We start from the raw sequence: 26836 nt of genomic DNA, 5'->3' as shown, positions 1-26836 counted from the left end.
TGGGGCCCACTGATTCTGGGTTCCTGGGCGGCACAACCTAGCTAAAGGAGGCCCCTGCTTTGTTGCTCCCCCCAGGCTACACCTGCCTTTCCCCACAACCCTCTCTACCTTCTGGCTCCCACCTTCTTCTGGGTCCCTTTTGCCTGGTGGTGAAGTCTCACAATGCAAGCTTAGGCCCCCGGGGGGGCCGGGGAGACCATGATCAAGAGGGAGAAACTGACAAGCCTAGCCCCAGACCCTTGAGGTCTCCCTCCTGCTGCCACCCCAGCTCCCTGTCTGCCCCTCCCCTTTGTGGGTCAAACTCACCAGCATCTGCTTCTGTCTCATTGTACTCTGGGGGAAGGGGAGAGTCAGGCGGTGGGGGGGGGCGCGCGGGGGGTGTGAGTGGGTGTCTGTGTGCATGAACATAAGGCCTCCGGGTTCATTCTGACACTGAATGAAAAACTCACCAATTATTCGTCCAATCTCATTAATATGCAGACAGACATCTGTTATTTAGGAATCAACAGCAAAGGCATTTTCGTGGGGGGAGGGGCGCTCCTGCACATGCCCCTTGTTCCTTCCGCTGCTGGGGTGGGCAGCTGCTGGGGAGCCTCCCCTCTCTCTGACCCTCACTCCCACCCACGAGGAGAGGGCGTCGGGGATTTACTGGAGAAGGAGACAGACTCGGCTGGAAGGAGGAAGGTGGAAGTGGGGCTGCACTGTGCAGAAGGAACTCTTCTGTTGGCAGAGAGCGAAAGGTGGGGAGGACACCACAGAAGAGCCAAACCCCTTTCTTGGGGAAACCAGTGTGGAGGCAGAGACCGCTGTATTGGGATTGCCTGCTAGGGTCCTGGGGACCACTGGGAACCTCAGGGACATGACCCCTTCCCCCCACCTCCCTCAGCCTGCAGGACCAGTCTGAGCCTATCTGGGCTGAGGTCACTATGGCAACGTGGGGTTGCAGTCTCACCCAGACACTGCAGAAAAGTTTGTGGGGGAGTTCAGAAAATCAGGGATCAAAGGACTTCAGCCTTTGGAGGACTCATTAACGCTCTCTCTAGCCCTCAGGATAGATGAGGGAGCAACACTCACAGACCTCCCCTTCCTGTCTTTTCCTGAGCACAAGTAGCCCCCTCCAAGAGGCCTCTCCTGATTCCCTCCGGCAGGCCCAGAAGCAGTCAGGCCTGGATGTGAAAGCGGTAGGGAATAAAGGCTGACCCCAGCTCAGCCACCTATGAAGGATCAAACAGCTCTTCTGTGGCCTGCCTTCTCTCCGACTCTTCCTCAACAACACAGTGAAGTAGATGTGGTGATCAGCTCCTTTCCAGGTGTGAAGCCTGAGGTTCAGACAGGTGCGGAACCTCACCAAATGCTCCCCAGGGAGTAAGTGGCAGAGCTGAAACCCAGGCCCTCTGCTTCCAAATCTCCAGCTCTTTTTCATGACTGTCCCTTGGGGGAAGGCTGGAGTCCCAAGGGGATGACCCCCAGTCAGCTGAAGCATTTCAGGGGTTAGACCATGTCCCGCCCCTACCCGCACCCCTTCCTTCTCCCTCCTCCCTCCAGGGCAGGCTGATTGCGGGGTTAAGAAACACTGGCAGCATCACAGCGTGATTAGTTGTTTATTTCATTAAATGATTAACGAGGCTACATTGTTTCCCAAACGGGTGTCTAATTTGTGGGGGAAACAGCTGCGAAGGAGGAAGCTGGGTCTCACTGGGTCTGACTCTGGCATCTGGGGTGTGGGTTAGAGTCCTCTCCCTCCAGCCTGCAGGGGCCTTTGAGGATCTAGAAACAGCCCCATTCCCTCCTCCCACCCATTGAGCTCCTCGGCCCAGCAGCACAGCGCCCTTCCCCAGGCAGTCAAAAGTCTGGCAACCCAGACCTGCACAGGAGACCACAACCTGTTCCTGGTGGTATTGGAAATGTATTAAACTTTGGGGGTTTCCCCCGCTGGTTTATTTTCCTAATTTTGTTTGCTTTAGGCGGATATTGAGATGCATCTGCATTCCCTGAGCGAGGCAGGAGAGGGCAGTTGGGAGAAGAGAGGGGCCCAGACGCTCTGCACTTTGGTGGCTATAGGCTTGAGTCGGCTTTGTATCAAAGTCCAAAGTGGGGGGAAAAAAGCCATGGCCCCAAATCCCAGGTTGACGGTGTGGCAGGTCCCTGTGGGGGAGGAGTCAGTCCTCAGAGCCCCCTAGCTGGGACCCAGCCCTCTCCAGCACCTCCCATCCAGGACTCGGGATCCTGGAGGAGAGTCTTGGAGTCAGCTCCTAACCTCAGTTTGGGTGCCCAGGACCCTTGAAGCTGTCCCAGAATCCTTGAGATTAGCTGAGATGGACAGGGACAGGGTCCTGTAGGAGAGGGAGGGAAAGGGCTGTCTGATGAGCCAGCAGTAGATGGGATTTCCTTTCCTCTCAAGACTGGGCCCTGGCATAGGGAAGGAGAAGCTGTTTTAAAGGACACATCTCAGAGCCACATTCCCCCTAGTCCCCAACACCTCATCCAGATACCCATCTATCCAAAAAACCAAATCTGGTCACTTCCTCTCTGCTTGGAACCCCTGGTGCCTTCTCACATCCTCAGAATGAAGACCTGTTTCCTTTGTGGGCCCTATGGTGGCCTTGATGTACCTTCCGGGCCTTGTCTTCTGCCCCCCTCGTCAGGGCAGCCCCAACCGTGCCACACTTTCTCTTCGCCACGTGTTCGCACATGCTTTACCCTCTGCTCAGAGCGCCTTTCCTACCCCTTCCACGCCTGCCAAACAAACTCTCCTGCAGCCCTCAGGACCTGGCTCAGAGGACTGGGTGCCTGAGGCTGTAAGGAGCTCCCACAGGCAAGGCACTGTCACACCTGGGGTACCTCTCTTCCCCGTTGGGCTGGCCTCCAGAGCACAGAGACTGGTCCTTTCACAATCCCAAGCCGGTGTCTAGCACACAGTTGGTGCTCAGTGCATATCCGCTGAATGAACGAGGGAGGGATGGCTGCAAATTCGGGGGGAACCCAGCAGATGGGAGGGTGAGGTTTGTGTTCTATTCCAGAGTGTGTGTCTGGAAGAACTGGCTGGGGCTGGGGGAGGGGACCGCTAGGGATGGTTCCTGGGGGAGAATGTCACCGAAAAGAGGCCAGTGGGAACAGAGCCAGGGAGGGAATACAGGACAATGTGAAACCAGACTCCCAAGAAAACAGACCAGCACTGTCTTTCGTGACAACAGGAGCTCCGCCAGCCCCTCCACCAGCTTTCCTCCTTTCTGGGGTTGGGGTTGAGGGGGGGGAGGGTGGGCAGTGACCTTAACTCACAGCTGATGTTCCCTCCAAAATCATCCAGGAGCTCAAGACGGAAAGGAGGTGAGAGCCCCTGCCCCCACCTCCAAGGAAACCCCAGAATCAAACTACTGTCCCTTGGGTAACTTCACTGCACAGAAGAGTCAGCTTCTGCAACATGGAGGTTTTTGAAACTTTCCCTACCCCCACAACTCCTAGAGCACCAGCAGATTCCAAGTTGGGGGTGGTGTATAAGGGGCCTGGACTACTTCAGCAGGACCCCTCCCACTCGAGCAGGGGGCCCCCGCTGGGCTGAGGAATGAATTGCACATCAGTCCACTTTAAAAAACCCCAAATGGCCTTAGGATTGTCTGGCTCATTAACTGAGATGAATATTCCCATGATCCCTCACTCCCCCACCTCTGGCTCCTAAAAGGACACTGCTAATCCGACCCATGGCTTTTTTCCTCTGTGGGCACAGACAAGAAAGTTCTTCCTGAAGTCTAACTTCCCCCCTCCTGCTGCTAGAAATTGGTAGATTGGGTTTTTAGAAAGCAACAAAACTAAAGCCACAGCCGTTTTCCATGGACATGGGCTTTATTTGGGGACAGCTGGGGGAAGGGATTGAGGGAGCTATAGGACTGTGGGTAGGTGGGGGAGGGGCTTCTCAACTTGCTTTTTAATTTAGTGCGTGTTGCCTGGAGGTTAGGATGAGTGAGAACAGCTGTGGAAGGGAAAGGAGCAAAAAAAGGAAGGCCACAGAATGGACACTTTCCTTAGGGAAGGAAGCCAGGGCCAGGATATGGATACGGGGGGTGGGGGAGGGAAGGCACCCTTCACAGACTAAGACTCAACCAAAGTCACTGCTCCATGCCGGCTTCCCCAACCCCCTCCCCAGCCCAGCTCCCAGCCCCAATGCCTGTCCCGCTGGCTTCCTCCACTTGCTGTGGGGACGAGGGGGATGAGGAGGTGGGGAATGGTGGCACCCTTCTGCCTTCAGCTCTCCTGCCCAGGAGAAGCGCTCCCTCGGCCTGCCCTGAGGTCCCTACCAGAGTCAGGCGGCCCGGAAACCAGGTGCAGCAGGGAACAGCTGTGCCCTCACCGCCCCTCCTTACACTCTGCCCCACCCCGGCCCCTCACATGAGGTTGCAGCTCTTGGCTCGATCCTTGTGTATCTCGCTCTCGGTCCCGGTGCCCCGGTCCGGCCGGCCTGCCAGCTGAGCAGATCTCTGCAGTCCACGGCGCGAGTCAGTACGACGCAGCGGCCTGTGGCCACGGCCAAGGGAGGCCACTGTGGCCACATGGAAGACATCCCTGACGCTGCGTTCAGAGGACCGGGAGGAGCACTCCACGTAGGACACAGCCCCTACCTGCTTGGCCAGCACAGTGCCCTGGAAGGGTGGAGAGTATGGAGGAAGTTATGGGGCTTAGCCTGCAGCTCAGCGAGGCGCAGGGAGACTGAGGGCGTGGGGGGTGGGTGGGGGTGGGGTCAAGGGATGGGGTCGGAGGTCAGAGGTCAGAGATCAGGGCAAGGGAGGAGCCAAGTAGGGTGGTTTTCAAATCAGAGATAGAGAGGGGCAGAGGTGAGAGGTCTAGGCTGGGACCAGGTCAGAGGTCAAGAGTCCCACCTGCTCATGTGTAACAGGGATAAGCCTCTGCTTGGACAGCTCCCTCAGTGTGGCCAGGTCGGTGCGCATGTCCAGTTTACAGCCAACCAGCACAACCTTGGCATTGGGGCAAAACTCCTGAGTCTCCCCTTGCCACTATTTGGGGGAAGAAAACAGTTATGGAGGAGTAGGAGGAGGCACACGGTGAATCCTTGCTCCATGCCAGGAGAACACCCTTCCTCACATCATGCAGAAACCATGCACCCCTCTGGACTCTCCCATGCGAGCAAGAAGGTAGGAATGGTGGGCTTGGCCTGGAAGCAGGATGGAGTGTAGGAGATGGGGAGGGAGGAAAGGGCTGGGGTGGGGCTGTGGGGTCAGGGGCCCTGCTTCTACCTCAGTCGCCATAAAGCGTCTACCGGCCTGAAACCTTCCCATTCCCACCCCCTTTCCCAAATTAGTTCCTGAGAACAGACCAATCTGCCCTCCCTCCCCCATCTGGGAACTAGGGCTGCGTTAGCTGACTTCTGTCCATTCAACGTGGGCTTTTCTCATGGAAATAGAGGCCTGGAGAGGAGACCACAGGGCTCTCCTGAGCTCCTGGAGCAGCATTCCCATCCCCTCCATCTGGGGCTCCCACACCCAAGGAGATGGGGAGGATGGATAAGGAATCCCTTGAGTACTTCTCCCTGCCCTCCTCTATCTCCCCCAGATTCTGAATCCAGCTCTGAGAACAGACTTTCAGGAAGCAGGGCGGGGGGGCGGGGGGTGGTGGTGAGAGGGATCGGGAAGGAAGAGAGCTTCACACACTCTCCAGCTGATGACCATGCCCCAAACATCACTCCCTCCTCCTGACCCATGTTGTGTCAGGACCATGGTTTCTGTCCCCCTCAGTCTAGCCAGCCTGCTTCCCCAGGCTCCCACCTTTTTGAGGACACTGTCCAGTGTTTCTGGTCGGCTAATGTCGAAGCAGATGAGCACAGCATCTGAATCAGGGTAGGCCAGAGGCCGGACGTTATCATAATAAGAGGAACCTGAGAGAAGACAGGGAGGGAGGGGACAGACGAGGATCTTGAGTGGGTGGGAGGCCTGGAAGGGAATGGGAGACCTTACCAATCCTGGCCAAGGGATGCTAGGAGCAGAGAATGGAAACGAGCAATTGTTAATACCCATCAAGGAGTCCGGGTTTCTCCAAGGAGGGGAGCAGGAAGAGCGGAGATTAGATGGCAGAAAACAGCTCTCCACTTCCCTAGGGGTTTCTCTAAAAGTAATCATTCTTAATCTTTTCTGAGTCTTTGAGAAGATCATGAAATCTCTGGGCATTCTCAAAATTTTGCATATGCTTTCTGGGCTTTGACAGACATCTTCTAAAGCCCTCCAGGGGAGCTGAGTAAAATAAAAACCCTCCTCCCTTTTTTGGAGGAGGAGGAGGGGCAGGGGCAGAGCTCTCCCACCCATTGGGACATCTCAGATTTCTACACTTCAGTCTATAGAAGCAGTTCCCCACCCCTCAAAGAAATTCTAAATGTCTTTTCTAAACCCAGCCCTATCTCCTAAGAAACATGTTCCAAAATAAATCCATTCTTCCCAACTTTCCCAGGTAGGCAGAATCCAGCTGAGAGGAGCGGATACTGGGCTTTCTCTCTCAGGACAAGATTTCTATGTGTCTCTGCAAGCTCTGCCTCAGTTTCCCCAGCTTTAAGCAGAAAATTGATTTTCCTTCCTTCTAAAATTGGATGGACGGGCTGGGCTTACCTGGAGCCTAAGGGTCTAGCCAAGGGAGGGGCAAGGTGGGGGCCTAGGAAGTCAGGGTGACCCCAGGGACTTGGCTACCTGAAGTGTCCCACATGTTGAGCTCAATGCGGCGCTTGTCGATCTCAAAGCTCGCGGTGTAGTTCTCAAACACGGTGGGGACATAACTCTGCAGAGAGGGATGGGTCAAGATGAGATCCTCCGGTCTTCATCCCAGACAAATGCCTTCCTCACTCCCACACACCGTCCAGCCCAGCCCCTGGACACAAGTTGGTCTGGTGTTGGGCAAAGGGGAGATCCCAGGAGCGGCTGCCTCAGCGGAATATCTGCTAGGTTCCCAGACCCCCTCCCTGTCCCTTCAGCCCCTAGTTCTTCCCCTCTCCAATGCCCAGGACCCCCGACATTCCCCTAGCGTCCCCTCCTGGATCCTCTGGTTCTCCCAAATCCCATTCATTTCACCCTGCTCCCCAATTCCCCCTACCCCAATCCTCTGCAGTCCCCCAGAACCCCCAACGTCTCCCTCGGTCCCTGGTTTTCCGAGCCCTTCTCTCTCGACCCTGGTTACCCCGGCACCCATTTCGGTCCGTCCCTAGGGCCCTAATCACCCATCCCCGCGGCCTCAGCGCCCGCCTCCCAAGACGCGGGTCCCTCACCCCGGGGTAGGCGTCCTTGGCGAACACCTGCAGCAGCGCCGTCTTGCCGCACTCCGCGTCCCCCACCACCACGATCTTGCAGCGGCCGCTCTGCCCCTCCATAGTCCCGGCTACGCGCCGGCCCCCTGCGCAGCCCCCCTCCGGGGACTCGCTGCCGCCTCCCCCGCCGCTGCAGCTGCAGCCGCTCCGGCCGGCGACACCGGCATCTCGCGGGCCCGCGCCGAGCCCCCGCCCGGGGCCGCGGCCCCCCCTCCGCCCCGCCCCCAGCCCGACGGCCGCGCCCCCGGCCCCGCCTCCCACCCGCGCAGCCGGAGGGGCGGGGCCCAGAGGAGCTGGGCGGGGCCCGAGGAATCCGAGGGCCCGGACCAGGATTTCAGCGCGTGGGGGTGACCTGAGGAACCCTTGTAGGTTTGGGGCGGGCCGAGCCGGGCTTATTTGACTGTTTTGACTTCCTTGGAGAGGGGCTCGGGGCAGAGTTTCGGCGAAGTTCTGAGGGGTAGGGTGAAAGCGGCAAATGCGCGAGACTCGGGCCTTCTGTGTGCCCACGCGTGCACGCCGGTGTGCTAGTGCGGACACGCGCGGGGGCAGCCATCCACTCCCTGAACAGGAGGGGGCGCGAGATGGTAGGAGGAGGGAGTCTTTTTGGTTCGGTCTTACCCCTCCTCTCTCAACGTCCCGGCAGGGAGTCTTGGGGATATGAGGGTATGGACTCCAACACACCCACCCGGTCAATGGTGACATCAGGGCTTTCCGTCCCCATAGCAACGGACGGCCTAGTCTGGGGCTGGGGTGGCTTAACGGCGGGCCTGGACTAGCAGGGAATTGTGGACTGAGTTTCTCCAGCCAAGCCCAGGGTGGAAAGTTTTGGGGGAGCTGCGTCCTCTGGTGGATACTTCGGGGAGACAGAGATGGGGAGAAAGAGGAAAATTGAATTGCTCACGACAGGCCTGATGGAGACATTTAAGGCTTGATCCGGAGTCTAACGATAAATCACACCACTGTTTTGCGTTTGCATGGCATCTTTTACCTTTTAAAAGCGCTTCTTTAAATCGGTTATACTCGATTTTTATCTTTTAGAGCAAGCAATATCATCACCATTTTACAGAAGGGAAAGTCGAGGCACAGAATTTTAACAGTCAGATGGAAAGTTTTAAAAGACTCGGTCTCCCTGCTCCAAGTTGCCACTGCAAGACCACACGAATGAGTCACATATGGGTAGAGTTAGAGCCTGAGGAACAACTTAGTTGGGTTCCCGTCCACAGGTGGCTGGCTTCCCAAATCTGATGTAAGCTCAGGTTCTGGGATCGTCCTTCAGATTGTCCTTTTACATATTAACTTGCATAAGGCTTATTATGAATAAATAAGCAAATTAAGTCGCAGTCTGCATGACCTTAAGAATGCCCTCGTGCGGGTCTCCCTCCAGACGTTCCAGGTCTCCCACCTTTCGCGCTCCTGCCAACACCCGCGCGGTGATCCTGGCCCTTTAAGTCGGCCCGCGAGGCCCCGCCCCTCCCGCGCGCAGTCCGCAGCCGCGGCTCCTCCCGACGCGCGCCCCGCCCTCCCCAGCTGTGCACCCTCGGTCCAGCTGCGCGCACGTCGGGAGTCCCAGACATGTCCACGGAGAGAGAGGTAGCCGAGGCGGCCACCGCGGTGGCGGCGGCCGAAGCAGGGGCCGGAGAAGACTCCTCTTCTCAGCCCCCGAAAGCCGAGGCCGCTGGCGACGCCCAGCCATCCGCGACTTCCGAGGGGGCCGCCGCCGCGTCGCTGCCGCCGCTGCGGTGCCTAGTGCTCAGCGGCTTCGGCGGTTACGACAAGGTGAAGCTGCAGAGCCGGCCGGCTGTGTCCCCGGCCCCCGGTCCCGGCCAGCTGACGCTGCGCGTCCGGGCTTGCGGGCTCAACTTCGCCGACCTTATGGCACGGCAGGGGTTGTACGACCGGCTGCCGCCGCTGCCCCTCACTCCGGGCATGGAGGGCGCCGGCGTCGTGATCGCGGTGGGCGAGGGAGTCAACGACCGCAAGGTGAGCGGGACAGGGCAGGATAGGGAGAGGCTGCCGGGGCCACCGGGTAGTGGGGCTCGAGTGGGCGAGGGCCGGGGGTGTGGCAGGGCGGAAGAAACTGGCACTGACCCGGGCAGACGGGCATGGAAGGCGTTGGAAAGGAGCCTGTGTTACGAGGGCCCTGGGGAATTGGGTTTATATTGGAGGGTAGGTAGTGGAGATAGAGTTATCGCCCCCTCCCCAACCATTTCTAATTGTGGCCGCCGCCCAGCAGCGGCAGCGTCGGTGCTGGTTTGGGGCCGGGGGGAACACAATAAGGCACCCAAGCGCATGCGCACAACGACCTTACCAACTACCCCCCCCTCCGCCCCCTGCCAAACCTCCCCCCCCATTAAAACCACACCTGTACCTCTGCCACCAAACAATCCCTGGGTAATTGTGGTCTGTGACCCTGAGTACCGATTAGTGCCTTTTTCCCCGAGGGAGCTTGAGGAGCTATGTAGTCCGGGTTGGGCGGGGACGCATGACCCTGCCAGAGCCCCAGTCACATGCAGCCCCGTGGTCTGTGGGGGTGTGAGGAGGCCCCTCCCAGAGCAGGGCCAAAGAGACGAGGCACGCCCATCATGGAGGAGAGGGAGCCTCCCACCCGCTCTCCCATCGGCCTTACACTGCCACTCTGATCTTGGGGTTGGTGGGGGCGAGATTGGGTCTCTGGATCTTTGTCTTAAGCTCTCTGTATCCCGTGACTGCACTGTCTCCTCCTCCAGTGACTCAGGCGGCGGGCCACGACCCCAGGCTGCCCTTGGGACCGTTGGGGGGCGGGGGTGGGGGAAACGCCTCTGATTTCCTCCGGGAGGACCCTCGCCTCAGAAACCCCATTTGGACTGGGGGGGGTGTGGCACTGGGAGCAGGTTGGCCCAGCTCTGCCGGTCTGTTTCTCCTTTCGTTTATCATTAATCTTGGCCACAAACCCGGACAGCGAAGAGTTCCAAATGAGCAACTTTTTTGAGAGACCTGGGGTGAAGCCTTTGCACATCATTTGTTTGGGGGTTTCTTTTTAGAATCAGCACCCTGGAAGAGAGGCCCCCTCAGACTCGGCCTTTCTCTTGCAGGACCTGCTAGTCCCAGATCCCAGAGCTGGAATTCTTTTTTTTTTTTTTAAAGATTTTATTTATTTATTTGACAGAGAGAGAGACAGCGAGAGCAGGAACACAAGCAGGGGGAGTGGGAGAGGGAGAAGCAGGCTTCCCGTAGAGCAGGGAGCCCGATGCAGTACTCGATCCCAGGACCCTGGGATCATGACCCGAGCCTAAGGCAGACGCTTAAGGACTGAGCCACCCAGGCGCCCCCAGAGCTGGAATTCTTGAATTTATTGTGCATGCCAACATCTCCTCCTTTAAAGGGCTTCTGCCTCCATCCAGCTCTGGCCCCACCCTTTCCACTGACTTTTAAGTAATCCCACTCTTGAGAAGGTGCTAAGAGGAATTTTGTGTGTGTGTGTGTGTGTGTGTGTGTGTGTGTGTGTGTGGTGGGGGTGGGGGGAGAATTGTAGTTCATGTTTGAAGGCCACCCACCTAACCTCCCTCCCCACACTTTCCGCTTAGTAAATACAGGATATCCTGTCCAGGGCAAGAACCTGATGTAAGAGGCTGGATTCTGTGGGGAGAGCCCTCCTTCCATCCTGATGTCTGGGCTGGGGAGGGGTTCATGGCCCTGCCCTGTGATGGGCTGAGGGGTCGGCTTTAGCCTGGGTAGGTGAACCTTGTTCTGGGCCACATTGGTCACAACCCTGGCTGAACACTGCACTTTCCAGCAGTCCTGGAGTCTCCTAGTCCTGAGTCCTAGAGTGGAATGCTTCCATTCCCCAGACCTCATCTCGGGCCAGTGCTTGCAAGGAAAGATCCCAGCCTGCCTTCAGTCCTCTTTGTCAATGGAGTGTGGGGGCTTGAGGACATGAAAAGGGGTGTGTGTGGGAGCCCCGTGCCTTCTTTCCACGGATCCCAAGTCTCCTTAATATACAGAATTCCCATCATTCCTGGCAGGGACCACAACAGCCCCAGATTGTCCTGGAATAGCACCCACACTTCTCTCTCCATGGCCTTCAGAGATTGAGGAGAGGCCTTGCCTTTTCCAGAGATTGCCCCCTTTCCTCTGCCCTCCTCTTGACCCCAGATGCTAAGCTGGAGGGAAAGATTCTGTTTTCCTAGCTCCCTTTCCCTCCTGCAGTGAGGCTCTTGTGCAGGTGGCTGGGGCAGGTTGGGGGGTGGGGTGGGATGCCTCTTCCTGTTGGATTGCGGCTGTGTGGCTGTCCTTGTCCATCACCGCAACCCCCTGTCTCTGGGTGAAGGTGTTTTCTGGGCCCCCAGTGCTGGCTCAGATGCTTCTGGTGAGGTGATTGCACCAACCCTAGCGGTTCAGAGATCTTTACGGGCATTTTATCGCTGTTATTACCTAATACTATGAACTGTTTATTCTGTGCCAGACGTTGAGCTAAAAATTACCAAATGATTTTTTTGCCATGTAATCCTCATAATTGCTCTATTTTACAGACAGGAAAACTGGGACTCAAAAAAGTTAAATAGTTTTTATTTGCCCAAGGTCACACTGTCAGTGAACAGCAGAGCCCATTTTTTTTTAGCTAAAACAGTTTGATGTCTTTAACAATACTTCATGCTGCCCTAATGTAAGCTTCTTACATTCAGTGATCTTACACAATAGTGAAGCATGAGATCTGTAAAGTTGAGATAAGGACAATATCTACCTCAAAGAGCCGGGAAAGATTAATTGAGCGTTTATATGTAATAAACTTATTATAGCACTTATAATAGGGCCTGGCCTCTGGTAAGCACTCAGTAAAGGTAAGTTGTTATTGTTTTCCATGGTATTATTATTACGATTAGCATGAGGACTGTGGCCGCTTCTCTTGCTACTTCATTGCTAGGAAGAGGGCCTCGTACATAGTAGAAGGTCATAAGTCGCCAGTGGGTGGATGAGCGAGGCGCTGAATGATGCTCTTCTTTCATTCTTCAAGGTAGGGGACCGGGTGATGGTGTTGATCCGGTCAGGCATGTGGCAGGAGGAGGTGACTGTGCCCTCAGCCCAGACCTTCCAGATGCCTGAGGCTATGACCTTTGAGGAAGCCGCTGCCTTGCTGGTCAATTACATCACAGCCTACATGGTCCTCTTTGACTTCGGCAATCTACGGCCCGGCCAGAGCGTCTTGGTACACATGGCCGCAGGTGACAGGCCCCCTCCCTTTATCTCCCCAGATTTCCTTCCGGGCCCCTTCCCTGCAGTCTTGTCTGGACGGTCGTCATGACAACACCAGGCTGCCTCGGCCTCTGGCTCCCAGAGGCCTCTGCAGTATTGTTGCCGTGGTAACGTTCAGGCACCAGGTCCAGCCTGGTGTGCTATCCATAGCAACGTGCCCTCACCCGGCACCCCCTCCTTTGCTAGCTAGCTACCCTCCCACCAATTCTCAGTCATGGATATTGGACCTGGTTGTGAGGAGAGAAAGCCTCAAAATGCGCCCCTGAGGGGCAAGAATGGAGAGCGGTGGTGGGGTGACTCCGCGTCCCCGCCTCATGAAAGTGTCTTGCTGCAGGGGGTGTGGGTATGGCCGCCCTGCAGTTGTGCCGCACAGTGGAGAACGTGACCGTGTTCGGAACGGCCTCGGCCAGCAAGCACGAGGTGCTGAAGGAGAACGGGGTCACACACCCCATCGACTATCACACGACTGACTACGTGGAGGAGATCAAGAAGATCTCCCCCAAAGGTGGGGTCGGGGGTATGGGCGGGGCAGGATGGCCCAGGACAGGGAGGGGCACTCCAGATCTGTGGCCCCTAATGCTTTTCCTGGCTTCCCTCTCCCTTACTCTGTGACAGGAGTGGACATCGTCATGGACCCTCTGGGTGGGTCAGATACGGCCAAGGGCTACAACCTCCTCAAACCCATGGGCAAAGTGGTCACCTATGGTGAGTTAGCGGGCTGGGGATGGAAAGGGCTGTGGGTCTGAAGGGCAGGATGCGGAGGCCCAGGGACTGCGCTGCTCAAGCGGGCGTCAGGGTTAGGGTTAGGCCGGGCCGGGGAACGCGTTCAGATTGCTGCCTCCGGGGTGCGGCTGATGTCATTCTCATTCACTGCTTTTCCTGCGAGTCACACACAGTGAATTCTGTGTTCTTTCTTTGCTCCTGTTTGGGGCTTATTCCGGATGCAAAGTCCATCAGTCTGCCTTCCTTTGTCCTACCCTCCTGGGCTTCTTGGGCAAGCTGCATTTTCATCTGAAAAACTGTTTCACACACACACAAATCGACAAATAAATACAGATGAGGGCAGTTCTGAGTCAGCCGGAGTCCACTTGGGCCTGGCAGCCAGCAGGTGGGGGATCATCCTGTCACTCCCTGTGCCACTGTGGGCGATTGCGAGAGGCCCACGGGGGGCGGATGAGCGGGGATTGGGACAGGGATGTGCCCGGCACCTGGATTCACAGGCCGCATCTCCTCGTCCCGCAGGAATGGCCAACCTGCTGACGGGCCCCAAGAGGAACCTGGTGGCCCTGGCGCGCACGTGGTGGAACCAGTTCAGCGTGACCGCTCTGCAGCTGATGCCGGCCAACCGCGCCGTGTGTGGCTTCCACCTGGGCTACCTGGAGGGTGAGGTGGAGCTCGTCAGGGGCGTGGTGGCCCGCCTCCTGGCTCTGTACAACCAGGGCCGCATCAAACCCCACATCGACTCCGTGTGGCCCTTTGAGAAGGTGAGTGGGACGGCTGCAGGGAGGACTGGGCCGGGCCCCCTGCGGGCCGGGGCTCCCAGGGCTGGGGTTCCTGGGAAGAGGAGGGCTGGCTCCTCTCTGCTGGCTCTCTGGAGGGGACCGGACGGCCCTGGGAGCCGAGTCTTATCTTCCTCTCCAGGTGGCGGATGCCATGAGGCAGATGCAGGAGAAGAAGAATGTGGGCAAAGTCCTCCTGGTGCCTGGAGCAGAGAAGGAGAACTAGGGAGGGGGCTGGCGGACCCTCAGGGCCTGGGAGGGGAGACGCTGGGGGGCCCCGCATTGTGCTGGCCACCAGACTCTCTCACATTTCATCCTCTATCACATCCCGCTCTGCCCTCTCTCCCCCGAAGGTCTCCGTCCTGATGACCGTTCCCCTGCCCTGTTCTGTCTCCTTAGGCAGGGCTGCCCCCTCCCCCCCCTTCCTGCCCTCGGAAGAGGTTGGGAAGTGACCACTTGGATGTCTGGGCCCTGCCAAGGGGACAGGGAGGGTCAGAGGGAGGCCGGCTGCTTCCTGCCCCCACCCTTTCCCTGGGCCTGCTGTGCTGCTTTTGTGCCAAGGTTAGCCGATCCCTTTCCGTCCAGTTCTGTGTGCTTCCCCCTCGGCCTCATCTCCCCCTCCTGCCCCCCGCCCCGCCCCACCGCACCCCGCAAGGAATTGAAACGTCAGCTCAGGATATGGGGCCAATCTGTGTGAATCCACGTGTCCCTGTCTCGCCTTCATGTCCCTTCGACCCAGGCCGGCCAGTGCCCACCTCTGAGCTCTGTCGCCTCGTTGGCATGGCCTTGTCCCTCCTGTTCTCATCTCCTTAAGCACAGTTGGGCTTCTTCCACCTCCAGGTTTCCTGCCCCTCGTAACCAAGGTTGCCTCTTACAACAAGGGTGGGAATCAGACCTGCTCCCCTAGGTCACAACTGTGGGAGGGACACAGAGCAACGCCCCCCCCCCGGACCCCCGTGGCTCTCCACGCTTCACTGAGTTCTCTGGAGTTGTTCTCGGTGCCTTAGCAACGGAAAACCTGTGCACGTGTGCGTGGGGGGGGTGCTGTCCCGGTCTCACACCTCCTTCTCTACCCCTGTACTCCCCAGTGCCTTCCTCGTTCTGCTGGAGCTGGGGTTTTGCTGCCTCCCAGTCCCGCAACACTGCCAAAAATCTGTGTGTGTGCCCGCGGGTGGGTGGGGGGCAGCCCCAAGCCTCCCGGGGTCTGTGGCACGTCCTGTCTCTGGGGCTGTCGTTCCTCTATGGGAGGCGGAGGAGAAGAAGGTGGGAAGCTTTCTCAGCCTCGCAGATAAGTGTGGCATTTACCAGCCAGGGCTCTGAGAGGCAATGCCAACTGTTTCTTGTTCTGGGACCAAAGTAAAAATCAAAGCACATTTCCCGCGTCGTCAAAGGAGGCCCACTGCCTTCTCAGAGTTGGGGGGGGGGGGGGGGGGGGCTTTTCCACATTCAGCCACAAACTTTGTTTACATGGGTGGGGAGATGAGACAGGAGAATAAAGAGGGGGGGTGGTCTAGGACCTGGGCCGCTAGAACCAAAGTGGGGACTTCCTGGCATAGGGGTGTAACTCCCTCTGCTCTCCGATAGGGAGTTAGGTAGGGTTTTTGCCCAGCCACTGCCGGTGGGAGGTGGGGGGAGGGGCTCAGCCTCTTCATTGTCTAAACGAGGACGAAACGTGTGAAGTGCGATTTCTGCTTTTGTGTACCCCACCCTGTTTTACCGAAGCTGCCTTTGTGTTTGTGTCAATAAAAAGCCAAACCCTGGGTCTTGGATGTTGCCTCTTGAGAGCTGGAGGGGAAGGTGGGCTCCCGGAAGGCCAGCGCTGAGAGTGGAAGGTTAAGGTTTCTCCTGGCACGCTCAAATCAAGTTTCCTTTTAGGAAGTGAAATGAGAAGATCACGCCACTTTTATTGTTCTTGGGCAGCATTTCACAACCCCTAATCCCTGCCACTGTCGACCTGCACGATCTCTTGCACCCGTGCACCCCGCTCCAGTCTGGTTCGAGAGGCTTGGCAGATGGGTGTGGGCGCAGAGGAGGGCAGGCTCTTAGCCCGATGTGGCAGTGAAGACCGCCAGGCCCCGCTGTCCAGGGGGCACGACTCTCAGGGCCTCCACCTCCCCACCTCCACGGGAGGGCTTCTGGAAGTGGATCTCCAGGATGTCCTGCAGCTCCGGGCCATCCAGGACATCAGGAATGTTGAGCACCAGCACTGACTGGGGCACCGGCCAGAACACGATCTGGAAAAGGAGCCAGGTGATGGGCAAAGGCTCCTGGGAGTCAGGGACTGGGGGCAGGTGGTGCCCCTGGGGGTAGGGAAGGGGGCGAGGAGGCCAGAGAAGCTGGCAAGGGGGAGGGCAGTGGGGTTTGGGGACCCTGATCCTTGGGCAAGTTTCTGGCAGGCAGGCAGGCAGGCGCCTCACCCAGCCCCTGAGAAACCTTCCCACTTACCTCAGCCTTCTGGATCTCCCCACTGAGGTAGGGAGAGACTCTCAAAGGGCACTTTTGCCCGCCCAGTGGCACTGTGAACTGGCCAACCTGGCACAGGTACTGGGCCACTGGGGGGAGAGAGAGGGATGGACTTCTAGCATCAAGCGCCCTGCTCTCCTGGGGCCTGAGGCCTCAATCAGCCCCAATCTTGTGGGCGGGGCCCTCACCTGCGTCCTTAGTGAAACCCAGCACGACACCCCCTCGCAGCAGCTCCCGAGTCTTCACATCACCACCCCCGTTCCTGGTCTTGCCAAAGAAGATCTCCAGCTTGTCCAGCAGCTCCTCCTCACTCAGCCCGAGCCCGGCAGGAAACCCACTGACCAGCACGCTGTGCCTGCTTACCTGAGTGGACACCTAGGGGCAGACAAGAAGGAGAGCTCCAGCCCCGCTGCCTGGGGCCCAAGCGCACGGCAGCCCCTGCGTGTCCCAGGACGCTGCCACTCTGTCACCTGGACGGTGGTCACCACGGGCAGCTCCACAGCCCGCACTTGCACCCGCAGCCGGCATTCCTCTATGTGGATCTCATGCTCCTTTTGTTGCAACACCCTCTCGGCCACTGGGGGGAGGGGGCCGGTTAGGGGGGCGAGTATGGTCAGTGCCAGGAAGCCTCCCAGCCTCCCTCCCGGGGCCTCTCTCAGAGGACTTACCCTTGGGGTCATCGAAGGTGACTAGAGCAGAGCCTCCGGACAGAGGGTAGCAGATCCGCACTTTGGAAACCAACCACTTGGGTGCTTCCTGGCCCTGCTGAGTGTTTCCTTGGAACACCAGGGGGACCACAGGTGCCTGGAATGGGACCTGGAGGTGGGGGAGGGGAGGCTGATGCAGCCTTCAAGGGTGGGAGAGGCCCCACTCCGGTCCCCAGGAGGAAAGTGTTCGATGCCGGGGACGAATACATTTATTTTTTATTTATTTATTTATTTTTAAAAGATGTTATTTATTTATACGACAGAGAGAGACACAGTGAGAGCGGGAACACAAGCAGGGGGAGTGGGAGAGGGAGAAGCAGGCTTCCCGCGGAGCAGGGAGCCCGATGCGGGGCTCCATCCCAGGACCCCGGGGTCATGACCTGAGCCGAAGGCAGATGCTTAACGACTGAGCCACCCAGGCGCCCCAGGATGAATACATTTATTGAAAGGAGCGGATGAACGTAGGTCAAGCCTAGACTGGCATTTTAGACCCAAGATCTTAGGTTGTCCTCACACAGCCCTGCAAGTTTGGTAGCTCCATTTTACAGATGAGAAAACAGGTCCAGAGAGTTCAAGTCACCCGCTCGAGGTCACAGAGCAAGGAAGCGGCAGAGCCAGGAGGGAAACTGACTTCTAGTTCTCCCTACCGGGCCACAGCCCTCTCCCAGCTTACCTGGTCGTAGGGTAGGGCCCTGAGCTCCCTCTGCCGCCGCAGCTCCTGCAGCCTGCTCTTCAGTGTGGCCTGCTCCTCCCGGAGGGCACTGAGGGCCTATTAGAGCAGGGGGGAAATGAGCACACATCCACCTGCCTTCCCTGAGAGGGAGCCCAGGGGAAGGGTATCCTGTTGTGGACTCTCCCACAGCAGAGCTGATGCTCAGCTCCGGCACAGCCCAGCCTGCCTGGGCTTTCCCCTGCCCCGGGCGGGTCCTGGCCTGCTCTCCTCATCCCTGGGGGCCTGGCCGCTCGCTGGGGGGCGCACGAGGGGCCCTGGCAGCAGCCACAGCTGCTCCTTATAGGAGACCTTGCTTTTAACAAACACTGAGCTCCTGCTGCGGGGCGCTGGGCACGGACCCAGGGAGACACAGAGACAAGAGGCCAGACCTCGGGTCCGGAGGGAACGGCACCCAAGACAGGGTGTGCCCTCCCACGACGGACCGTGGAGGACATCGGGAGTATGGAGGAGCGGCCGTCGCCCCATAGGGCTTCCCGTCACTAGGGAGGCCTCCAGAAGGAGTGGGGGCTTAGAGTGGCAAAACGTCATACTATTAGCTTTTTTTTTTTTTTATGTATTTGAGACAGAATGAGAGAGAGAGCACATGAGAGAGGGGAGGGTCAGAGGGAGAAGCAGACTCTCCGCCGAGCGGGGAGCCCGATGTGGGACTCGATCCTGGGACTCCAGGATCATGACTGAGCCGAAGGCAGTCGCCTAACCAACTGACCCATCCAGGCGCCCCATTAGCTAACATTTATGCAGCACTTACTGTGTGTCAGGCACTGTGCCAAGCTTTTGATACGGATTGTATCACTCCACTCTTGAAACAACCCTATGAGATAAATTCCCTCTTAATCTTATTTTACAGACGAGGAAACCGAAGCTCAGAGAGGTGAAGTGACTTGCCCAAAGGCATTTGGCACTATGCAGGCTGACTCCAGACTGCTGATCTGTGCTTTCCAGTGAAGAAATCAAGCTCCCCTCCAAAAACAGAAGTCAAGCCCAGAGTGGGGGAGCAGTCTACCCCACATCTCCCAGCTTGTCCCCCCTTTTTTTAAAGATTTTATTTATCTTTTTGACAGAGAGAGACACAGCGAGCGAGAAAGAACACAAGCAGGGGGAGTGGGAGAGGGAGAAGCAGGCTTCCCGCTGAGCAGGGAGCCGGATGCGGGGCTCGATCCCAGGACCGAGCCGAAGGCAGACGCTTAACGACTGAGCCACCCAGGTGCCCCCCAGCTTGTCCCTTGACTGCCACTCTTTCCACTGTCCTAAGCGGCCTTTCAGGCTGGGTATGATTTGGAGCAAGTCCAGAGACAGAGAGTGACAACATGGGCAAGGGAATGATACCAGGGATACGAATAAATGCACCTTTGTTTGTGGGATGGAATAGACGTTAGCTGGCAGGGTTCACTCTGTGGTTGGGAAGCCTGATAAATAAGGTCAGCTCAAAGAAGCGTGAGCTCACTTGGGAAGGCGGGACTCTGTCCTAGTCATCTCTGTACCCCCGTGTTCAGCAGAGTTCCTGGTGCAAAATGGGCATTCAGTCAATGTGTGTTGAATGAATGAATGTCTGCAGTGAATGAATGACAGAATGGGAGCATATTACAGAGGGCACTGAAGACATTCAGTGTGAGTTCACTCTGTTTTTAAGCAGAGGAAAGCTAGGGCTTGACAAAATAATGCTGGTTTATGAGTAGTGAGAAAGGTACCCAGTTCTTTATATTTCTACAGATAAGGTGCCTTTAAGGGCTGGTTAGATGACATCAATGAGTCCAGGAGTCACTGTAGATGATAGGGAATGCTAGGGACTCACAAACTGGAGAGAGCATGTCCCCCACTAAAGTGGAAGCCTCTTCTCAGCTCCAACCAAGATGTTCTCACGTAGGAATGTGGTTCCAGTATCCTATATCTTCCCATTTTTAAAAAAAGATTGTAGGGGGCACCTGGGTGGCTCAGTTGGTTAAGCGACTGCCTTCGGCTCAGGTCATGATCCTGGAGTCCCGGGCTCGAGTCCTGCATCGGGCTCCCTGCTCAGCGGGGAGTCTGCTTCTCCCTCTGACCCTCTTCCCTCTTGTGCTGTCTCTCATTCTCTCTTTCTCAAATAAATAAATAAAATCTTAAAAAAAAAAAAGATTGTAGGGCACTTGGGTGGCTCGGATGGTTAAGCGTCTGCCTTCGACTCAGGTCATGATCCCAGGGTCCTGGGATCGAGCCCCATATCAGGCTCCTGGCTCAGCAAGGAGCCTGCTTCTCCCTCTCCCTCTGCCTCTCTCCCTGCTCATGCTTTCCCTTCTCTCTGTGTCTCAAATGAATAAATAAAATCCTTTAAAATTTTTTTAAAAAATTGTATTTTATTTATTTATGTGAGAGAGAGAATGAGAGCAAGCATGAGAAGCGGGGAGGGGCAGGGTGGGAGGGAGAGGGAGGGGGAAAGAATCTCAAGCAGGCTCTGCACTGAGTGTGGAGCCCAACGTGGGGCTTGATCTCATGACCCTGAGATCACGATCTGAGCCAAAATCAAGACTCGGTCGCTCAACCAACTGAGCCACCCAGGCACCCCAACAAATATAGAATTTTAAAAAGAACCATTCAAGCAGGGGAGTTCAGACCCGGTATTAGTAGGAGATGGGGAACTAGTGGAGATTTCTGATGGGGGCGGTGAGGTGCTGGGCACAGTGTTTAAGAAGCGTCTTGGCAAGCCATGGCAGGATGAACCCAAGCAGCGGGGTTCATCCCACTGATGAAGGAGTCAGACTCTGAGGTTCTAATTCCCACTGACATGGCAGGAGCTGAGCTGGGCCTCTGGCAGTGGACATGCACGGGTAAGCACATTTCATGAGGAAAGCTCCAGGACTCTGTGGATGTTTATATTAAGGAGACAGAGGGGACAAACTGGAGAGATGATGCCAAGATTGTAGACCTGGGTGTCAAGAGTTTGGTAGAAAGCCAGGGACCCAACAGGCAAGGAGGTGAGCCAGTGGTTACTGGGGGCCTGCTAGGTGTTGGGCACAGTTGGACCCCGTCTCCATTTAAGTATCACTTAAGTATCATAAAACTGCCCCCTGTTTCGAGCTCCCAGCTGAAACTTCTCTCTTATTGGACCCTCTGAAGGACAACACAGGCTGATCGTAGTCACTTACGTGAATCTGACTACACATACATGAAAACATGGTCTCCTAAATGCAAGCCAGGGTGCATCTGCCACTCTGCTGAAAAAAAAAAATTGCAATCCTTTCCCTGTGGAGCTCATTGACAGACTGTAAATTCTGGATACTCTAGGGGTGAGTTAATGATTTAAGGTTAATTTTGACTACCTACATGCTTCTGCCTTACTTGCCAACTTTACAACCTAACCACCCCAGAAGATAAAATCTCATGCTATCTATGTTCATCATAGGGGTACTGGAGGCCGTTCAGCCTAACAGTAAAAAGCACCAACTCTGGAACCAAGCCTCTGGAGCTTACATCCAGCTCCTCTTAGTCCTGCAAGGCAACGAGCAAGTTACTGAACTCTCTGTGCCTTGGTTTCCTCATCTGTAAAATGGGCATAATAGCAATTTCCACCTATATATAATTTTGTTGGAAACAACACTGCCTGGCGCATAATGCGTGCTATGTTGAATGCTTTCTATTGTATTAATCCTTTTATTTTTTAAAAAGATTTATTTATTTGAGAGAGAAAGAGAGAGGGCGAGTGTGTGAGCCAGGGGAGGGACAGAGGGAGAGGGAGAGAGAGAATCTCAAGCAGACTCTGTGCTGAGCGTGGAGACCCCTGTGGGACTTGATCCCACAATCCTGAGATCACGACCTGGGCCAAAATCGAGAGTCAGATGCTTAACTGGCTAAGCCACTCAGGCACCCCTATTAATCCTCATTTTATAGATGAGGAACCTGAAATTTCTCAGGGTTAATTAATGGGCCAAAGTAAGTCAAACCCAAGGCCGTTGAAGACACATGGGGTCAGGGACAGGACTTGGTGGAAAGGACTCTGGGTTGGAACAGCATGTGGTGATGGAAGAAGCCAAAAAGAAGGAAGAACACTTTGACGGACAGAGCCTTTAAAAATGTAATCTTTGAGGATACCTGGTCAGGGGTCAGGGGAGACAAAAGGAATGGCAGAGAAAAAAAGAAGAAGAAGAAGAAGAAGGGCTGGCCAAAGATAAGGTGGTGCCAGGGCCGGGACTGGGGACTGTCAGAGACACAGAGGAGGAGGAGGGATGAAGCAGTGCTTCAAGGGAAGGAGGCTATAAGAAGTCCACGGCTCATCTGTTTTCTCATTCAGTCATTCAACAATTAGCTACCGAGCTTCTACCAAATGCCAGGCACTGCTCTAGGCTCTGGAAACATAGTGGTGAACAAAACAGACAAAACCTCCTTGTGGAGTTTATATTCTAGAGGATGAGCCAGACAATAAACAGAATAAATAAAATCTACAGTATGCTAGTGGGGTTAGTGTTGTGGACAAAAACCAAGCAGGGGGAGGATAGAGAATGTTGGAGTACATTTTAAATGGGGTGATCAGAGTGGGCCTTGCCGAGATGATACCGCATCATTTACTTGAAGGAGGTGCAGGAGCGAGCCATGTGTACACATGGGGGAAAGTTCTATGCAGGGGACAACAAGCACAAAGGCCCTGAGGTGGGAGTTTGTCAGGCAGATCTGAGGAATAGCAAGGAAGCCAGTGAAGCTGAGCAGAGGAATTGTGGGGACGGTGGCTAGAGAGGAAGTCACAGAGGAGGAAACGGGTTGGGACCATGCAGGGCCTTTTACACAATGAGGAGTGGGAAGCCACAGACAGGATGAGTTGGCTGTTGTGTGACTAGACCGATGTGGGGAAAGGGCACAAGCAGGGAGACCTCCAAGGAGGCCATTACAGCGTCCAGGAGAGCCATGTTGGTGGCTTGGACCAGGCAGGATTAATGGAGGTGGTGAGGGGCAGTGGAGTCTAGGTTGGTTGAAGTTGCCAATGGATCGGAAATAGAGTGTGGAAGAGAGGAGTCTGGGATGCCTCTAAGCTTTTTGGCCTGAGCAACTGGAGGGAAGGAGAGCCATTTTCTGAGATGGGGAAGACTGGATGGAAGAGATTTAAGGCAGAAAATGAAGGGTTTATTTTGAACACATTAGATATGAAGTGCCTATTTGACATGTCAGTAGAGACAGAGGGTAGCAGTTGCCTCTAGGGATCTAGTATTCAGGGAAGATGTCCATGCCGGAAGTATACATTTGGGGATTATTCACGTGGGGGAGATAGAGTCACAAAACTAAGTAAGATCACAAGAAAGTCTTACAACTACATGAGAGCAACAGGGAGGGAGGTGCAAACAGAGAGAAGTTCAAGGGCTGATTTCTGGGGGCACCCACCACTAAGAGGTCAGGGAACAAAGAAGCACCAGCCAAGGAGGATGCAGAGGAGGGGGTCAGTGAACCTAGAGGGAGAACAGGAGTGTGAAGAAGGGTTTCAAGGAGCAGGAGCCAGCAGCTGTGCCAAACGCTGCTATCAGGCTAACTAAGATGAGGAATGAGAATGACCACCGAGACTGAGTGACAAAAAAACAGTCCTACTTACAAGGAAATGGCCAGAAGTTCATGTACAAAGATTATTATTGTGGTTTTATTTAAAACAGACAAAAAGAGGGGTGCCTGGGTGGCTTGGACGGTAAAGCATGTGGCTCTTGATCTCAGGGTCTGAGTTCGAGCTCCTCATTGGGTGTAGAGTTTACATTAAAAACAAAACAAAACAGGGAGTCTTAGGTGGCTCAGTCGGTTAAGCGTCTGCCTTCAGCTCAGGTCATGATCCTAGAGTCCAGGGATCGAGCCCCCCATCGGGCTCCCTGCTCAGTGGGGAGCCTGCTTCTCCCTCCCCCTGCTTGTGTTCCCTTTCTCTCAATCTCTCTCTCTGACAAATAAATAAATAAAATCTTAAAAAAAAGCAAACAAAAGCAAAACAATAAAATAAAAACAAAACAACAAAACAGACAAAAAGAAATCTACATATCCAACCGTAGAGGAATAGCTAGAGGCGTGTGGGTGGCTCAGTAGTTGAGCGTCTGCCTTCAGCTCAGGTCATGATCCCAGGGTCCTGGGATCAAGCCCCACATCGGGCTCCCTGCTCAGCGGGGAGGCTGCTTCTTCCTCTGCCTGCTGTTCCCCCTGCTTGTGCTCTCTCTTTCTGTTCTGTCAAATAAATAAATAAATAAATAAAATACTTAAAAAAATAGAGGAATAGCTAAATAAATATATCATGTAGCAATTAAAAGACACAGAACATTTAACGATATGAAAAAATGCTCACAGGGCGCCTGGGTGTCTCAGCTGGTTGAGCATCTGCCTTCGGCTCAGGTCATGATCTCAGGGTCCTGGGATCGAGCCCCACATCGGGCTCCCTGCTCCGTGGGGAGCCTCCTTTTCCCTCTCCCACTCCCCCTGCTTGTGTTCCCTCTCTCTGTCTCTGTCAAATAAATGAATAAAATCTTAAAAAAAAAAATGCTCACAAGAAGCCAAAAAAGCAAGATACAAAACTGTATAGAAAGTAGGATCTCTATGCTGTTGATTTAAAAAGTTTTATTTCATAAGGATCTTTATTAACACATAAAAATGCATGGGGGTGCTTGACTGGTTCAGTCTTGGAAGAGCGTATGAATCTTGATCTGGGGTCATGAGTTGGAGCCCCACATTGGGTGTAGAGATTACCTTAAAAAAAATCTTAGAAAAAAATAAAAAAGCATAAGAAACTCTGGGTAGACACCAATATGTTCTTTTTTAAAAAAGATTTTGTCAGAGAGAGCAAGCACGAACAAGCAGGGAGAGTGGCAGACAGAAGGAGAAGCAGGCTCCCCGTTGAGCAAGGAGCCCCTAAAGGGACTCAATCCCAGGACCCTCAACAGACGGAGCCACGCAGGCATCCCCCAAAATATTAATAGAGATTCTCTCTCAATAATGAATTTAGGGTGATTAAAAGAAGAGTTTCCTGAACCCACCTTTCAATATGTAAAGGCTGTTCAAGGGAGTAGTTTTGGCAGAGGTAGAAGATGGGGGTGAATCAAGATAATCTTGGGGAACTGGGGTTCTGAAAGGTTGGCAGTAACATTAGTAACACATATTGTATGCTTAGTAGGTGCCAAGCAGTGTGCTAAGTTTTTATTGTATGGATTTATGGATTATCTGCTTTAATTTTTTTTTTAAGATTTTATTTATTTGTCAGAGACAGAGAGAGAAAGCAGGGAGAGCAGCAAGCAGGTAGAGGGAGAAGCAGGCTGCCTGCGGAGCAGAGAGCCCAATTCGGGACTCAGTCCCAGGACCCCGGGACCATGACCTGAGCAGAAGGTAGACGCTTAACCAACTGAGCCACTCAGGCGTCCCTAATTTTCTTTTTTTTCTAAGTAATCTCTACACCCAGTGTGGGGCTTGAACTCACAGCCCCAAGATCAGGAGTCACTCAGTTCCAACAACTGAGCCAGCCGGGCTCCCTGAGCCTGTGATCTTTCTTACATTTGTGAGATGAATGAAAAATTCCCAGGCAAGACATGTGTGTATTTATGAGATAGGGGAGTAGCAGGGAGGGAAAGACTGAAGAAGCTGGAGAGGGGAGGAGATTCATTCATTCCACAGCTGTTTATTGAGTGCCGACTGCAAGCCAGGCACAGTGCTGGCATGTCTAGGGATCAAGGGTCAACAGGCTAGACAGGGGACCAGTCTTAGTCTAGCAGGAGTCGGGGCATTCACAGGTCAGGAAGGGAAAGACTACAGCAGGCAGGGGTCAGGTGAGCTCTTGGAGGAGGAACAGGTCTTCCTGAGACCCGGAAGAGGGCCCAGGGTTCAGTTCAAATGAACTGTAAGGCGAGGAACTATCCATTTCAACTCTAGGGTGAAATATAAGGAGGGCAAGTTTGTTGGGCAAGATCTTAGGAGATAAAGGTGTGAACGAGTCAAACTTTTTGGGTCACAGAACCCTTTAAGTATCTAATGAGAACTGAATTCTCTCAGAAAAACGCATTCACACAAGGAATTCATGAGCTCTTGAGGTGAAGGTTACAAAATTGTCTCTGAGGCAGTGGGTTAGGGGAGAGGTAATCCCAGCCATTTGTTTCTCCCCAGTTTAGCAGGTCTGAGAGACGGGCAGAGAGGCTTGGCCACCAGACCCTGAGATAACTGCAGATGCCCAGCCAAGAGGAATGCTCCTCTGCTTCCCCCTCATCCCCCAACACTCTCCTCCTCACTTACGGCATCATCATTCATCACTGACATGGGCCTGGGTCCGGTTGACAGGAGCTGAGGCTTCAGAGCTGGGCACAAAGTGGCAGTGTCCTGTGTAACTGAACTCTTGCTTGTACCTTCGGAGGTGTCTTTTTCCTCACCAAGCTGGGCCTGAGATACACTTCCACTTTCATTTCAGCAAAACCCTGGCCGTTGTTTACACGCCCCAGCTGGTTTCCCCGCCCCTGGGAGGAGCCCTTCTGGGCTTGGAAGTTGACTTCACCCACTGGAGGCCTGAGGGGAAGCCACCCACAAATAACAGCAGACAGAATGTGGGCCCCAATCAACCACTGATTCCCAGCCTATTAATCCCAGTACAAGCCCGTTGGTAGAATTTTGTCTGCTGTTAAAGATATTTCCCTGGAGGGGCGCCTGGGTGGCTCAGTTGTTAAGTGTCGGCCTTCGGCTCAGGTCATGATCCTAGGGTCCTGGGATTGAGCCCCGCATTGGGCTCCCTGTTCTGCGGGAAGCCTGCTTCTCCCTCTCCCACTCCCCCTGCTTGTGTTCCCTCTCTCACTGTGTCTTTCTCTGTCAAATAAATACAATCTTAAAAAAAAAAAAAAAATATATATATATATATTTCCCTGGAGCCTAGAAAGATGCCGGACACGCAGACTAAGATTGAGTGAGAAATGCAACCAAGACTGTTAAAGCCTCTCCAAGGTCACAAAGCCATGCT

General features: G+C 54.9%; 3 protein-coding genes across 5 annotated transcripts; 1 reads left to right on the top strand and 2 right to left on the bottom strand.

Moving 5' to 3' along the window:
• Positions 1-1591: 1591 nt before the first annotated feature.
• RND2 (Rho family GTPase 2) lies at positions 1592-7500 on the bottom strand. Of its 2 annotated transcripts, XM_025861954.2 has the most exons (5): positions 7256-7500; positions 6684-6771; positions 5775-5884; positions 4872-5006; positions 1592-4634 (listed from the first exon to the last, which is right to left on the bottom strand). In XM_025861954.2, the coding sequence occupies exons 1-5, from the start codon at positions 7355-7357 to the stop codon at positions 4380-4382; spliced, it is 690 nt and encodes a 229-aa protein (XP_025717739.1). In that variant the 5' UTR covers positions 7358-7500; the 3' UTR covers positions 1592-4379. The 2 variants fall into 2 exon arrangements, with proteins under 2 accessions (XP_025717739.1, XP_073745607.1); XM_073889506.1 differs by lacking the exon at positions 4872-5006.
• A 1299-nt stretch (positions 7501-8799) lies between these two features.
• VAT1 (vesicle amine transport 1) lies at positions 8800-15782 on the top strand. Its single transcript, XM_025861716.2, has 6 exons — positions 8800-9274; positions 12285-12492; positions 12858-13028; positions 13139-13228; positions 13766-14007; positions 14165-15782. The coding sequence occupies exons 1-6, from the start codon at positions 8867-8869 to the stop codon at positions 14246-14248; spliced, it is 1203 nt and encodes a 400-aa protein (XP_025717501.1). The 5' UTR covers positions 8800-8866; the 3' UTR covers positions 14249-15782.
• A 124-nt stretch (positions 15783-15906) lies between these two features.
• IFI35 (interferon induced protein 35) lies at positions 15907-26307 on the bottom strand. 2 transcript variants are annotated; one of them, XM_025861717.2, is made up of 7 exons: positions 26125-26306; positions 17866-17961; positions 17154-17301; positions 16956-17062; positions 16674-16860; positions 16468-16574; positions 15907-16256 (listed from the first exon to the last, which is right to left on the bottom strand). In XM_025861717.2, exons 1-7 carry the CDS (start codon positions 26146-26148, stop codon positions 16065-16067), a joined length of 861 nt encoding a protein of 286 aa, XP_025717502.1. In that variant the 5' UTR covers positions 26149-26306; the 3' UTR covers positions 15907-16064. The 2 variants fall into 2 exon arrangements, with proteins under 2 accessions (XP_025717502.1, XP_073745645.1); XM_073889544.1 differs by lacking the exon at positions 17866-17961 and having other exon boundaries at positions 26125-26307.
• Between the last annotated feature and the right edge of the window lie 529 nt (positions 26308-26836).

The sequence above is a fragment of the Callorhinus ursinus genome, unplaced genomic scaffold (genome assembly GCF_003265705.2).
Source record: "Callorhinus ursinus isolate GAN/ISIS: 27379988/994484 unplaced genomic scaffold, GSC_fseal_2.0 scaffold108, whole genome shotgun sequence".
Classification (NCBI taxonomy): domain Eukaryota; kingdom Metazoa; phylum Chordata; class Mammalia; order Carnivora; family Otariidae; genus Callorhinus; species Callorhinus ursinus.
The sequence above is the reverse complement of the archived record's forward strand: the minus strand, read 5'-3'. Positions and strand labels throughout refer to the sequence as shown.